General features: G+C 36.8%; 1 protein-coding gene across 1 annotated transcript in view; it reads left to right on the plus strand.

Moving 5' to 3' along the window:
* shisa9b (shisa family member 9b) overlaps positions 1 to 13,057 on the plus strand; it is a 79,241-nt gene extending 66,184 nt beyond the window's left edge. Inside the window, exon 4 of the mRNA XM_056452309.1 lies at positions 12,382 to 13,057. Within this exon, the coding sequence (XP_056308284.1) occupies positions 12,382 to 12,779 (398 nt within the window). The 3' untranslated portion in view covers positions 12,780 to 13,057. The remainder of the gene's footprint in view (positions 1 to 12,381) is intronic.
* The last annotated feature ends 2,593 nt before the right edge of the window (positions 13,058 to 15,650 follow it).

Genomic DNA, 15,650 nt, shown 5'->3' on the forward strand with positions numbered 1-15,650 from the left:
AGGTAGGTAGGTAGGTAGGTAGGTAGGTAGTGTTGTGGTTTCTGTCTTTTCTCTTAATGAATCAAGCTCAGACTGGGGTTATGAATATCAGAAGAATATACTTAATTGGAATATTTCCCAAAAAAGCAGAGACATCCATAAGCAGACCCATATTTAGTCTCACTCCAGGACAATCCCATGTCCCTCAAATTTGCTATCCCCTTTATCTTTGCTTCCTCCCACCTTTTGTTTTCACAGCTGTTTACTGGTTCAACAGGTAGGTAGGTACATGTAGATAGACAGACAGACAGACAGACAGATAGACAGATAGATAGATAGATAGATAGATAGATAGATAGATAGATAGACAGACAGACAGACAGACAGACAGACAGACAGACAGACAGACAGACAGATAGATAGATAGATAGATAGATAGATAGATAGATAGATAGATAGATAGATAGATAGATAGATAGATAGATAGATACTAAACAAAAATGAAAAACACCTCATTGTCCCACGTCTTCTCTATGAGTTTGCAAACATTGGCGGCACCATTCAGTGTCTGTCCATAGCAGTTTCTTCCTTAAATGACCGTCAGTTTGAGCTACTTCTACAGTAAGTTAGCGTTTCACTCACTTTCAGGTTAAACATGCACTGTTAACAATTTCCTGTAGAGAATAACTTACTGTAAATACATTACAGCAAACATACTGTATTTACATTTACAGCACCGTATATCTTGCTGTACATGTATTTACAGTGTTGTATATCTTCACTGTAAAATACACAGTAACTTTCACAATGCACTTTTAAAATACAGTACCAAACTGCAAAACTGTCCTACAGTAAAATACAGTTCATATTACAGTAAAATACTGTAATGGAAGGAAAGTTAATTGCAATAGTAAGACACTATCCCATTTGTTTAATTAGTTTTATGACATATTTCAAGATGTGGTTTGACAAAGCACTTGATGGAATCGCTGACTGCCTGTTACATATATGCACTATTGTTTTTAAACTCAAATGACCAAATGTTTTTCAGAGTGCAACCATAATATTTAAACATGCTTATTATTTATGAATTACCCTGATCTTTAGTGGCTCTTCAAGATATTACTAACTACATCTGTAAAACTGGCTTCTTCAACTTGTTCAATAAATAGACTATCGAAAGGATTCTAGAAGGATTGTTGTGTTGTAATTATTCTTTATTTTTGTCCTATTTTAAGATCACAGTTTAATCAACATGAGAATTAGCTGCTGAACAGGTAAAACAAAAAGTTTGTTTGAAATTTGTGAAAACTGAATTTCCAGGGAAGTTTGTTTCATTTGATAAACTCATTTAACGTAAAGGACACTTAGTTTACCCCTTTTTATGATTTAATATTAATATTATGGTTCTTCTGAGTGTGCCAGTTTAGGTTCAGTTCAAAACACAATTCAGACTGTTTTATTATAATGTGCTCAAAAGTGTTATTTTGGGGGCGTGTACACAGCTTGCTGTTTTAGGGGCGTGTTGCTTCACATGAAAATTAGTTTTGACTTCCTGCCCAACATAACAAGGGGGCAGAGCCAAGAGCTCCCCCGCTCTGTGTTTAGCATCCGACAGGCAGACAGAGAGAAGCAACATGAGTGAGAGGACCAGCATTCAGCGTACATGTACGACACAGACCAAGCAGAGAGTACAAAATCATTCGTGTCTTTGTGTAGTTTTACAGCCAACTGTGTGCTAGTTTAAAGTTCCGAGCTTGTACACCGAGACTAATAACTGAATTAACTTTGACTGAGGCACCAGAGCCGCGACATGGCACACTCAGACATGCACATTCGGATGTCATTAAAAATTAAACTATTCAGATGGCGCACTGCGGTGCGGCAGAAATATGAAGTGTCCCGAATCGTGGCTGGGTGCCGTGGACAGTCACCGACTTGAAGCGCCGTTGTGTGTACACTGATAGAAACCTATGTTTAGAATTCTGAAATGCATGATGCTGCGTGGCGCAACGCTTTGCGACGTTTCTGGTGTGGGACCTGGAGGCAAGTTCGTTATTTTATTTCCAATGGAGGGACGCACACGTGAGGCAACACGCTTGCACTTTCCAGCTGCACCTAGTTAAGATCGCAGGGAGCTTCTGTTACCGCGAGAAATGCAAATTGATGAAGTTAAAGGTAGACGCAATCAAAAAAGTACACATGTTTGCAAACTTACGTACAAACAAACTAAGTTACAAACAATAATTCTGAATAGAGCGATCATGTGGTGAATGTTGATCTTGTGTTGAGCCCAATGAGCCTTACATCTAAAAATAGGGCAAGGGTGGCAGACGTGAAACAACAAACTGAGGATATGGTGATGCGCTCCTGTCAATCAATATTTGTGGGCAGGGGGACTGCACTCCTACGTTAAGTTGCGGTTGATCTGAAAACCGCTCCAATTGGTCCACCGTTTTTATGTTGTTAAATTGAAAAAAACGGACTGGGTGTGTTTATTTCACCCCAATATGACTGTCTATACACCATACCTACACAAGTCTGTCCAAACAGCTTGAAAAGTAGATTTTTTTACCATAGGTGCCCTTTAATATTGGTCCATGATGATTACATAATAGATTGTTGCTTTATACCACTTACTACAAAATATAGCTGTAGGCTACTCATTTAAAGAGCCCCATTTATGGGTTTTTGACAATGACTTTTGATGCTTTAACGAAATAGTCGACTCAGAGTCGAATAAATGAATGTGTTGGGTTCTGAACTTTAGCTTGATTGCGTCAACGTCGATAGGGTACATCACCAAATATGAAGTGCCGGATCCGGGAAAACATGAACACGCCTTTCCCTTTAGACAATAGTGGTGCGTGGGGGATCACTAGACTAATCATGATGCGAAGATGATGATCACTGACAGATGGAGATTCAGTTGCGTGGAATAAAGGGTTAAAGTTCATTAAAATGTAGGGGTCTTTAAAATGTAGACCATTGATTTCTTCATATAAAGAAGCACAGCTGACAGCTCAAGCATTTGATGCAGAGTTTAACACTGTACGGCTCTGTGGTAGCATTCAGTTGCTTGTGCTCACACTGCATGATAGATCAGTGACTGGATGTATAACATTTTACTTTAAGGAGTGTTCATAAGATTGTCATGACACCTTTACAGTCATAACATACTACATGTCATGAAAAGAATGAGAGATCTGCATGATTTGAAAGTTCTGCAAACTGTTCTGCAAACGATTTTTCAAAGTAGTCGCGTCACATATGTTTTCACACTGCATGACTATCTGGGGTAGCATTTCTTCGCTGCTGTGTTTTCACTGCAAGATGAATGCGCAACAAGGGGTTTCACACTGCATGACTTTACAATAGGAAGAATTGAAGACAACTTTATCTTAGTCCACAAACTACGTCTCACAATCAAACATGAGAGAAGTGATTATCTTTTGTTATTAACTACATCATGAGAAAGAAGGAAATTAACAATTTCTCTCCAACTTTTTTCTTTGTCCACCCAATTGTGGTTGCTCAGATGACACATCAAACAGACACGGGTACTCCTGCCAAATTTCCACTAGTTTTTTCTCCATTTTTGGGTCCAAATAGACTGAAAATAAGTAATTTTCTCAACTGAAGCCATGCTTGTTGATATTGTGCCTGATAGTGTACCTTCGTAACTCCTCCCCCAACTTCCCGCTGCCCTGGATGCTGCTGTCTCATTGGCTGTAGCTAATCGCGATGTTATTTTCAATCATAACACATTTCATAGGACATGATTTCGAATCACTGACAGGTCAAGCATGCCAATTATCTCATGGGGGTCAGCGACACATCTGCGATTCTCTCAGATCGCGTCTTTGATAGTTCACACTATGTTATTGTTACTCACGTGAATGAGCACCGATTTGCCTGTGATTTTAGGCATTTGTGGGCAATTTCTCAAAACCTGTCAGCAAAATTGGGGCTAAAATCACGCAGTCTGAACTTGGCTTGTGTCAGTCACTCAGTTTTGTCATTTTAAATGCAAAGGTAAAGTTTTTTGAGATGTTTTTGTTATGACACTGTAATGTTATGACATAAATAAATGTTCAGATAGTTCAGACTGCTGAGCGAATCACTGGTACAACCCTCCCAACTCTGCAAGAACTATACTTATCCAGAGCGAGCAGAAGGACTGCCAAAATCACTCTGGACCCCTCACACCCAGCACACTCTCTCTTTGAACTTTAATCTTCTGGTTGACGCTACAGAGCACTCTGCACCAGAACAGCCCAACACAGAAACAGACCTTAGGCAATCCGTCTCAGGAACACTTTATGATGGTAATTGTGAAACAAACGTCATCTACTTTATACACATGTAGACTTATTTATTTAACAACATACTTACATGCCATTTGCACATAGTAGCTGCACATATAACATTGTATATAGTAATATACCTGTACATACACTCAGGGCCGGATTAAGAACATATTGGGCCCTGGGGCTATAGCAAATCGCCTCACAAAAAGTTTCTTTTTTTGTTCTACTACTATTATTATTATTATTATTATTATTATTAACTTGCTAATTTACATTATTGTAAAATCTACTTTTCAATTTGATTTAAATTTGATTATTATAAGTGTTTTTTATTTTACTAAAGTAGGCGTACAAGAATACGAAATTAATCACATAACATGAACTTTTAAAATGTTAAAAAGGCTGCCAAAATCTGAAAAAAAAAACAGATTTGCAATACTTCCTAAATAGGTGCTTTACAAAAAATACTTTAAATATGGTTATCTTTAAAAGCCATGCTTCTAATTTCCCATTTGGTCTTGAGTCAGTCAATTACAGAAGGTTAGCATGTTATAGTTTTTTTTTCCTGAGATATGTTGTCTAATGTAAGTCAGCGCAAATATTTCAGTGCTCCGGGTCATTTTTATAAAATAGGGATATTCATTCATTTAAAATTTTGCTTTTTAACTGGTTCAGTTAGACTTAAAGCATGTATTTTCCTGGCTGAGATTGATGCTCCACAGTGATGGACATTTTGATAACTCTGTGTGTAAGCTATTTGATTCAGTCGGACGCAGGCGCATGGCGGCCGAGACAGTGCTTCATTTATGAGTCCATTCTGCATGATGCCTATCCTGAGCTCTCTCACTACACATCAATAATGAATACTGTTTGTATCTTTTTTTGTTCTACGATGCGATTGGTTAGCCTACCTTTGACTGGATCGTTTTTTTTTGTAGAGCTGAAATAAGGAACTGTGCTAAGGGACTTTCCTGGGGGAAAAAAGGACAACTGGTCAGCCTTATGGGGGACTAAACAGGGCTACTCAAAACTCTGATTGAGCTACAGCCACTCTGAGCTATAGTTTAGCAGCATCGCTGTTTTTGAACAGCAGCGAGCCGAAAGGAATACTTCACATTATCGACATGCGAAAGCATAGAGGCGTTTCCTGCGTCATGATGCAAATTAATTCATCGGCCAATCAAGGGCCCTCTCCTCTCGCGGGCCTAGGGGCTTCAGCCCCACCTATCCCTGCATACACTTGTCAATTTGTATATTTGCATTCACTATTTACTTCTATTTTTTAAATATTTTATTATCGTTTTTTTTTTTTTTTTGTCCTGTCTCTGTCCCTGTCATTCTGTTCAGCTCTGTCAGGGAAACAAATTCCTCGTATGTGAGAACATACCTGGCAATAAAGCTCTTTCTGAGTCTAATTCTTTTAAAATGTATCATAACCTGTTTTTGTCTCTGTTGTGACAACTTGATATGTCCAAGACAACCCAGTATGTCATAAATCTGTCATAAACATGATTGCCACATGGCCATTATAATTGTGATGAATTTTTTTATTATTAATTTCAATGTAGAAATATTAATTTGTCATAAACTTTTCAGCAATAGTGTCAATATTCTGTTAAATAATGTTATATTATAATATAAGTTTTTATCAAATTTAATGACAAATTAAATTTGTACCTTGTATAAAATGTATAAAAATGTTCAATGGCCTCAGGACAATCATGTTAATCAATGTTTTATTACAAGTCATGTTGCCTTGATAATGTCAAGTTGTCCTGACAAAGATAAAGACAGCATGATATGTATTTTTTATTGTTATCCTGTCTTAACAAAAACATCTCAAACAATGACCCCTTTGCTTTTAAAATGACACAACTAAGCAAATGACAATTAATGACAATTGTCATAAGCATGCATAAAATCTTATTCATATTCAAGACATGTGATGTAATGATTGTAAAGGTTTAATGACAGCCTTAAGAACACATCTTCAAGTAATGTGTTACCACAGGAGGTTCAGGGCACACTTCAGGACTACACCACAAGCAATTGCAGGCAACTCTGTCTAGCTTATAAATGTACATAAGAAGAGATCAGATAAATAACTTAAGATTAAATTAGATTGTAAATGTAAAATTAGCTTTAACTTGCATTTGAAACTGTCAACTTATCATTGCATCACAGACGTGATGATCAAAATCTTAGCGGTCAGCAACAAGTGCGTGAATTTATTCAACCAGAAGAAATAACACATAATTGATCATCTTATCAGACTAATAGAGATAATAATAAAAATAGCTTTTATTGGCCAACATCGATTTGGCCACTGATATAGTATTGTGTGTCCCTTCTGATTATATAGATAGAGTTTCAGTAACCAGCACAAGCTTTCTCTGTGACTTTCCTCAGATGAAACAGCTTAGTTGTTAATCCACTGAAGTGCAGTCTGTGCAAACCGATGACTCGAGAAAAAAAACAAAAAAACACCTAAACAAAAAAAAAAGGACAGTTTGTAATGAAAGAGGCCCAGGAGACGAGCTGCACAAGCAGTGGAGTATATAGCCGGGAGAGCTGAAGCATCTGAGTTCAGTTTTGCTACCTTCCTCTGATGTGCGCTAATCTCAGCGGATTGATGTGAATGAAAGAAAGGCGTCAGAGATCAGCCTTCCTCTCGTCCGGCTGGCTTATTTTGCCTTCTGCCTCCCGGTATGAGCTTTCAGATCTGTGGTTTGCTGCGACTCGTTGGGCATCAGACCTGTTAAAAAGGTCATTTGAAGGATATTTAATTAAAAAGTCTGAAATGTCATGCTGGAATGAGGAGGACTTCAAGCAGAGGGTAGTCAATCCCAATTAAAGCCCGGCTGAGCTGGAAGATACACTATGAGGAACGTTATGAAATATGCTGTACCACAAAAAAAAAAAAGAAATAATAATAAATGATTTGTGACGCCGTCTGAAAACACATTAGGAATATTTATACTCGCTTGTCTGATCTGATCCTAACAAGTTGCATTTCATGCTGTCAGCGATCGACTAACTGAAAACGATTGTGGCACAAAAACATTTGCGACTCCTTTGCAAGGAAGCTGTTGTGTCTGTTTGAATGTCAGTGTTGATGCAGTGGGGTTTGTTGCCTGTAAACACGTACTGTCCAAAAATAACATGCAATATTAACAGTTGCAAAGCGACTGTGGGGTTTTAAGTGCACAATAACTAGTGCAAGTTGAAAAAAAAAATAAGTAAAAAGTGGTTTCAACAGACAGATAAAATCCCAACCCATCTGCTGGAAGAGAGGAAAAAGCGGCACTTTCCATTTGATGATGGAGGCAATCCAGAGCAATTTGCATTCAAAGAAACAAATTTACATGAATCGTGAAACAAACAGAAACCTTAGGCAAAAAAAGCATTAGCATGTTGCAGACAGCTCCAAAACAGTCCAATTACTTTGGTCACCATTCACACTGGCAACTTAACAGCTCGTTCTATAAATATGTAAGGCACTTTTGTATAATTTGCTGTGACTTTAAAAGTTATTTTTGCAAAAAACCACTGAGTTTTTTAAACAGTGCACTGAATACCTAAATAATGTACTACATAATTCTTTAACTGCCCGCACCAAGCAAAAAAAAGGATTGCATTTCTTAACTCCTAATGTCGCTAGTTAACACACAATGCATTTTTTTAGCACATCCCATAATTTCTAAAATATCAACCTCTACAAAATGATTGATGTGTCGTTTTGTGGTAAAAGTACCAGAATTAATACATATACTATGAAAATAAAAAAGATCAAAATAAAACATTTTGAACACTAAATCATCTTTATGTATTGAAGTATGCCATAACATATTTCCGATTATCATTTAACATGTTTTCTTATTTATTTTATTTATTTATTTTAAGTGTAGTAGTGCGACAGAATTAAGCTGGTTTGATTTTGTTGTAAATCAACAATGCTGTGTGTATACCATTGTTTAAAACAGTCACGCTTTAAATTACTTTAACAGTCAGTATTTAAAACAGTCAAAACATGGTCACTATTTGGTCTAGCAGGCACTTAAAAGGATAAGGAACTGTTAAAAAAGTGAGGTACTTAAAAAAATTAAATTCTTATTCTGTTGAATGCAGCATTTATATAATCATATATTAATATAAAACATATATATAAAACATATATTAAAACAGTACAAATGTGAAATATGTATGTATATATATATATATATATATATATATATATATATATATATATATATATATATATATATATATATATATATATATATATATATATATATATTTAAAATTAATATATTTAAAATGAAATTTAATCCTGTGATGCAAAACAAAATTTTCCAGAATCATTGTTCCAGTTTTATAATTTCTTAATATGCTGATTTGATGCCCACAAAACATTTCTAATTGTTATAATTGTTCGCATGACATAAGGGAGAAATACATTTATTCATTCATTAATTCATTTTGTTTTGTTTGTTTGTTTGTTTGTTTGTTTGTTTGTTTGTTTGTTTGTTTGTATACTTTATTGTCCCTCAAAGGGGAAATTTTCTGTGGACTCACAGAGCACTTCATCAATCAGTGTTCAACTGTATGATTGACACTGGGATAAAAGGATTCTTAAGTCTATTCCGCTTCCAGCCGAAGGTTCTGTATCTTCTACCAAGGCAAGCGATCATAACATGGGAAGAGTACATGAGATGGATTATTCAGAATTCTTTTAGCTTAATTCAGTACATTGCTCATAGAGTGTTTGAATACTGGTAAAGGTTTCTGATCCTATTAGTCTCATAGCAATTCTGATATTACAAATTTCAGATTTACAGAAAGACTACCATACCATGTAGACACACCATACCTGATGACACCCTCAAATACAGCCTGATAAAATAAGTGAAAATAAGTTTTCTTGTCAACACCATAGAACCATAACTTTAGTAGAAGCTTTTCACAAATCCAATTTACTTGAGCTTCTCATATAGGAGAACTATCTATGTAAATTCCCAAATCCTACAAATACTGAGTGATTTCTTGATTATATAACACTGGTAATGCTCAACAACACACTTTGGATGAAAGATTATTTCTATCATTTTTGTATTTACTTTTAAAATGTTTTCATCACACCACTCAACAAATTAATCAATTTCCGAAAAATAAGCGAAAACAATTTTTTTTTCAGCAAACTTAACATTACTGCATCATCTGAGTATTTAAGAATAAAGTTCTGTGAGTGCCTGCTTGAGCACTCATTAGTATATAAATTAAACAGAAGTGATTAGCTCACACAACCCTGTGGGACACCAGAACTACAGTATTTAACTTGGGACAAACTGTTATTTACTTTGACTGTCTGAGTTCTGTTTGTTAAAAAAGGCTAAGTCTCTTAGTCCCCAGCTTAGTCCCTTTATTCATCAGGGGTCGCCACAGCAGAATGAACTGCTAATTGTTCCAGCACATGTTTTACGCAGAGGATGCCTTTCCTTCCAAGGCAGTTTCCAACTTTTTGTCTCTGGAGGTACTTTTTTTCAATAGTTACAATAGATGTGTAGCTCATCGATGTGTCCATCACTGTTTTTAATATCCCACAAAATAAATAAATTAAGATGGCTCCTCAAAGCAACATTCTGGTATCATTTTGTGCATGTTTTCGACCCAATTTTTCCAGTTTTGATTGCATTTCTAGCAAGGAGCTAGAAGCTATCATATAAACCAAGGGTGTCTAAGCTCAGTCCTGGAGGGCCGCTGTCCTGCATAGTTTAGCTCCAACTTCCTTCAACACAGCTCCCTGAAGTTTCTAGAATACATAGGAAGAGCTTGATTAGCTGGTTCAGGTGTGTCTAATTAGGATTGGAACTAAAATTTGCAGGACACCAGCCCTCCAGAACCAAGTTTGGACACCCCTGGTATTAATCAATATTCCCTTGGTTATCAGCGAAGCTTTCCCTTATTTGTTGTACATGTTGAAATCATTTTGTTGTCTCAGAAGTCTGTCTGAAATCAGTATAATGAGGTTCCTCCATGCACAATCTGCTTTTAGACTCACTGCCTGATAGGACATACATAAGCAGCCCACACTTTCAGACACAGCGCTTGTTTAACTTAATTGTTGGCCTCATCATTTTATTTTTCCATTGATATAAAATAATTGACTTTATTTGCAAGAATACATAGCAGTTATTTAATCATGCAATATAATATTGTAGCATATAATGTGCAATTTCTTAATTTATGCACATTCAATACATAAATGTATTAATTTACGTACTAATAATCATTTATTAAGCATCAATAAGTAGTTAATTTATCATCAACGGACAAAGTAAGCAGTTTATAAATACAGCTGCAAGTGCTGTATTTTCCTTTTTCTTACAAGCACAAGTATAATGTGCTTAATGACTGTATTATCATACCTTGTTAGTGATTTTTCATTACTAAATTGAAATAATTCTAAATGAATCTGAATATTTATATTTTTATTTTTAAATGAAGTAAATTAAATTATTGTGTGAAAATTGGGCGACGCAGTCGCGCAGTAGGTAGTGCTGTCACCTCACAGCAAGAAGGTCGCTGGTTCGAGCCTCGGCTGGGTCAGTTGGTGTTTCAGTGTAGAGTTTGCATGTTCTCCCTGCGTTCACGTGGGTTTCCTCCGGGTGCTCCGGTTTCCCCCACAGTCCAAAGGCATGTAGTACAGGTGAATTGGGAAGTAGTGTATGAGTGTGAATGAGTGTGAATGGATGTTTCCCAGAGATGGGTTGCAGCTGGAAGGGCTTCCGCTGTGAAAAACATGTGCTGGATAAGTTGGTGGTTCATTCTGCTGTGGCAACCCCGGATTAATAAAAGAAAATAAATGAATGAATGAATGAATGTGTGAAAAATGTGTTATATTGTACATGGGAGAATGTATTTCTGTAACATTTTTGTGAAAAGTTTTGTGAAATGTTTAGCAAAAATAGATCTTTTGATTTATGATAGAGTATTTTTATTCTTTGTAAATTGTAAATGGAATAGCATGCATTTACACAAAACATTGTTTAAAAATGTCAAAAAACAATTTGATGTTTTATATTTACAGAAAATAATTGACATCTTTTGGATATAGCAAACTGCCTTTAAATAGTTTGTGAGGAAACACATTTGACACTGTTAAGGTACAAAGTGTCTTGTCACTGCAGTGGTACCTTCATGGATCAGATTTGTACCTTTGATGAAGGTATAATATTGAATGTGCATTTTGGTTTCCCATGGTACAAATCATGTCGTTAAAGGTTAAAAAATAAATAAAAAATAGTTTTTTTGTCTTAAGGTACAATTCTGTCCCATGAAAAGGTACTGTCCCAGTGACAAGGGTTTGTACCTTCTTTGGTACAACATTGTACCATTTTTTTCTGAGAGTGTACAGTTTTATACATTTACAGTCATTAAAATGTTATTAAAAATGTCATCCATGCTATATTAAAACATTTACATTTTACATATTAACCCCCTAAATGCCAAACTCTCAGAACTAAAGGTACGCAAGCTGTCACTGGGGTGGTACCTTTTCAAAAGGTAAATTTTTACCTACAAGGTCCATATTAATACCTCAAGGGTACATATTAGTACCTAAAAAGTACAAATATGTTCCTCTTGAAAATTTTAGGTACTAAAATACACTTTTGAGGTACCAATATCGACCCTTTAAGTACAAATGCGTACCTTTTGAAAAGATACCACCCCAGTGACAGCTCGCATACCTTTATATCTGAGAGTGCAGTGTGCATTTCTTATTTGAAATTATTTAATGTGTGAAATTAAAAATAAGGAAAAAAGCATGTCAAGAATGATGTACAGTATTTATCAGTAAGTATAAATAATGGTAAAACGTGAACTACTCTTCTACAAAAACATTCAATAACTACAGGGTTTATGCACATTAACAGAAAAAAGCTCATTTGTGATCACTCCTGACCTACTAAATGTCTTACGAGGGAGATAAAAACGTATAATCAGTCGGGATGTTGTTTGGCTTTTTTGTCCCTGCATCTGACTAATGAAGTGTTGTTGAATTCTCTTCGCCTTTGCTCTCTTTATTTTGTAGCTGAAAAAGCCAACGAAAACTTCTACACCAACAGACGGCACTTGGCAGACCTGGCAGCGAAAGGCACTCTTCCCATGCACTCAGTGAGTCTGGAGCAGGAGCCTACCAACCCGTACAGCCCCGAGCTGCCCTGCCAAAAGCAGAACGGACACAAGTCCAAAAGCACCAAGGTCCACAGCTCCCACCCGCTGGCTTATGGCTCCAACACCATCGCCAACCCCGGCAGGATGAGTAGCTGGGAGACTACAGAAACGCTTGGCCGCCGGCACACGTACGGCCCCAAGAAACACAGCGTCACAATGGAGCAAATGAACGAGCTGACGTCCGCCCATAGCCAACATTACCTGCCGCCACATCCGTACTTCGTCACCAACAGCAAGACTGAGGTGACTGTGTGAACGTGGCCGAAGCACCGGCTTTATCGAGCCCAGGCTTGAGTGGACTTGGAGAACGAAGATAACCAGAGACGCCTGACGGAGGAAGAAGAAGAAGTATGGATTAGGAGCCCGTCCTGCTGGAAGGATTGGGCGATTGGGTCTGGCTCAAGATCTGCATGGCTGTGTGTGTGCTGTTTGTCTTAGAGCGGTTGGAGTGTGCATGGACCAGGCATGCATTGGCATCATTTTCGAAAGGCTAAGGATCTCTTTCTGTGTCCATTCAGTCACAATGCAAATGAATAAATGACCTGTTGTAAAGAGTCTGTTGCATTAAAGTGATGAGGAACCCACTGAAAACCAATCGTACTTGAGGAAATCACTGTCAAAAGGCACTTGTTTTTTTTCTTTTCTTGTATATAACAGAATGTCAGAAGCTTCCTCAGATAATCAGAGAACATCGATCTGGAAGATGTTAGGACAATTTGGGTTTTTAGTTCTCATCTCAACCAGACTTTTTCCAGAGCGTGTGCACCAAAAAAAAGAGAAAACAACATGAAAAAAATAAAAACCTCCTGTAGCAACGCAACACGCTGGATCCTGACAAACACTGGGCTTGTGCCTTTCCGACAGAAGAACTCATTATATGTAAGAGCTCTTGTGCTTTTCAGCGAGCACATGGTGTTTCTTCAATAACAAAGATGCATAAAATATAAATCTATTGTTTACGGCTGTCATCTTTCGGTAGAAAATCTGGTAACACTTTACAATACAGGTGCTCTAATTTGCATTAAATGATGCTTAAACAATGTACAGTGAAATATGTATAGCTTGTGAAAAACTAAACCATATTTTTAGGATGACTGCAAGAGCAACACATGAACATTCTATATGAATCATGCATTAAGTAGTTTATAAATTGTTATTACACTGTTAAACCCAAAAATTTAAGGTAACTCAAACCATTTGAAGAAACTGATCGCAACAAACTATTTAAGTTCAAAAACTAATCCTAATAAGTAATGTGAACTTAATATATTTGAGTAAATGAAGCAATTTGAGCACAGCAAAACCCAGTAAACTAAGGCAACCCATTTTCAAGTCCATTTTCGAGTTCAAAAACGAATCTATATAAGTTCTGTGAACTTACTCCATTTAAGTTGAAGTAATGAAGTATTTAAATAAAGAGTTCAAAACTCTTTTGAATGAGTAGATTTAACTTTCAGTAAATTTTGAGTCAACTACACTCATTTTATTTGATAAAGTTGACTTTGGGGTTTTACAGTGTAGTAATAAATGTCTATTTTAAATGATATTCACTAGTATAATATCTTCTGCGATTAGCCAGTCGATTCGAATGTTATCACTCAATTGAATGGGCATTATCAGTGGTTATCAGCTGATAGATTTAGGCGAGTAGGGGCCTTCTGCACCTACTGGTAGGCTCAGAAGGCTGTTATCATCCATCTACATGGTTAATAAGTTAACAAGTATTATATATTATTTATTAAATTTCCCATTAATTGTATTTTATTAATGTCTACCCCTACCCCGACCCTAAAACCAAGCATCACAGTAATGTAAAAACAGATCTGGATCTGGAGTCTTCTCTATTGGTATAGCTGATTAACCATGTGGATGGATGTTAACAGCCTTTTGAGCCTACTAGTAGGAGCAGAAGGCCCCTACACAGCAAAATCTACTCAGTTTAGGTAGTATTTGGTCCCTCTCTAAATTGAGTTAAATTTACTCAAGTTAAAGAGACGATGCAAGGATTAATAAGGTGATGATTGAGCACTGATGATGAACACCTGCTGTTAATAAACAGAAACACAGAAGAGAAACTCAAAACTACAACTGACTTCAGTCACAGCCTTAGATGAAATCAGCTGAAATGTAATACATTGAATCTCATTGAAGCAACTTCACAAACAGCAGCTTTACTTATTACAGACCTGTTTGCACTTATTTAAAGAGGGACCGAATACTCTCTGAACTGAGTAAATTTTACTCAGATGATGTTGCTGTGTACTGGCCCATATCTATCAGCTAATACCCATTCAATCGAGTGATAACATTCGAAGAGGGTGAACAATACCACAATCCTCTCTTCTACCTTTCCTCACCACACCACATTACAACCTCAAAACATTATGCAGTTCTGAGTGTGCCTCATGCAGGTGAGTGGGCTTGACAAACCACCTGTAGAAAAACTCTATCCAAAAAATCCTATTCCCTCCCACTTAATTCTCTGAGCACAAAGAGTTCCTTGAATTGTTAGTACTTCTTGTGTGTTTTCCCTCTTCTTGTTGAATTGCTGAATGCCTCCTCAATTGTAAGTCACATTGGATAGAAGCATCTGCTAAATGACTAAATGTAAATCCCTAACATATTAAATAATAGTGTACATTCATGTGTTAATTACCGCAACATGTCAAAGTCATGCATTTCAACTGCCAGTTTTCTACTTTAATTAATCATTATCTAAAGATTTGCTAAGGTATCATTATGTTATGACTTAATTGTTGAGGCACAGACAGGACTAACTAACTTACAGTTCAAAACCAATTAGTTACAGTAGCTGTCATGTTCCTCAACAAGTAGTCACAACATAATGATTCATTCATTTTCTTTTCGGCTTAGTCCCTTTATTAATCTGGGGTCGCCACTGCAGAATGGACCAATGAACCAATGGGGTGTTGTTGCGGTGGATGGCTGAGGGGTGTCGTGGACGAAAGTGAAGAGGGTTGGGGAGTCGCGGAAGATATCGAAAGTGAAAAGCGGACAGGGAGAAGGGCTCGTTGAGGAGGGGGATCTGTAAAATGAGGGGCCGGATCAGATTTCAGAGGTGCCAGATCCGGATACGGCATTTTCCTGCACAAATTAAGCCCTGAG

Source organism: Danio aesculapii, chromosome 3, assembly GCF_903798145.1.
Source record: "Danio aesculapii chromosome 3, fDanAes4.1, whole genome shotgun sequence".
Classification (NCBI taxonomy): domain Eukaryota; kingdom Metazoa; phylum Chordata; class Actinopteri; order Cypriniformes; family Danionidae; genus Danio; species Danio aesculapii.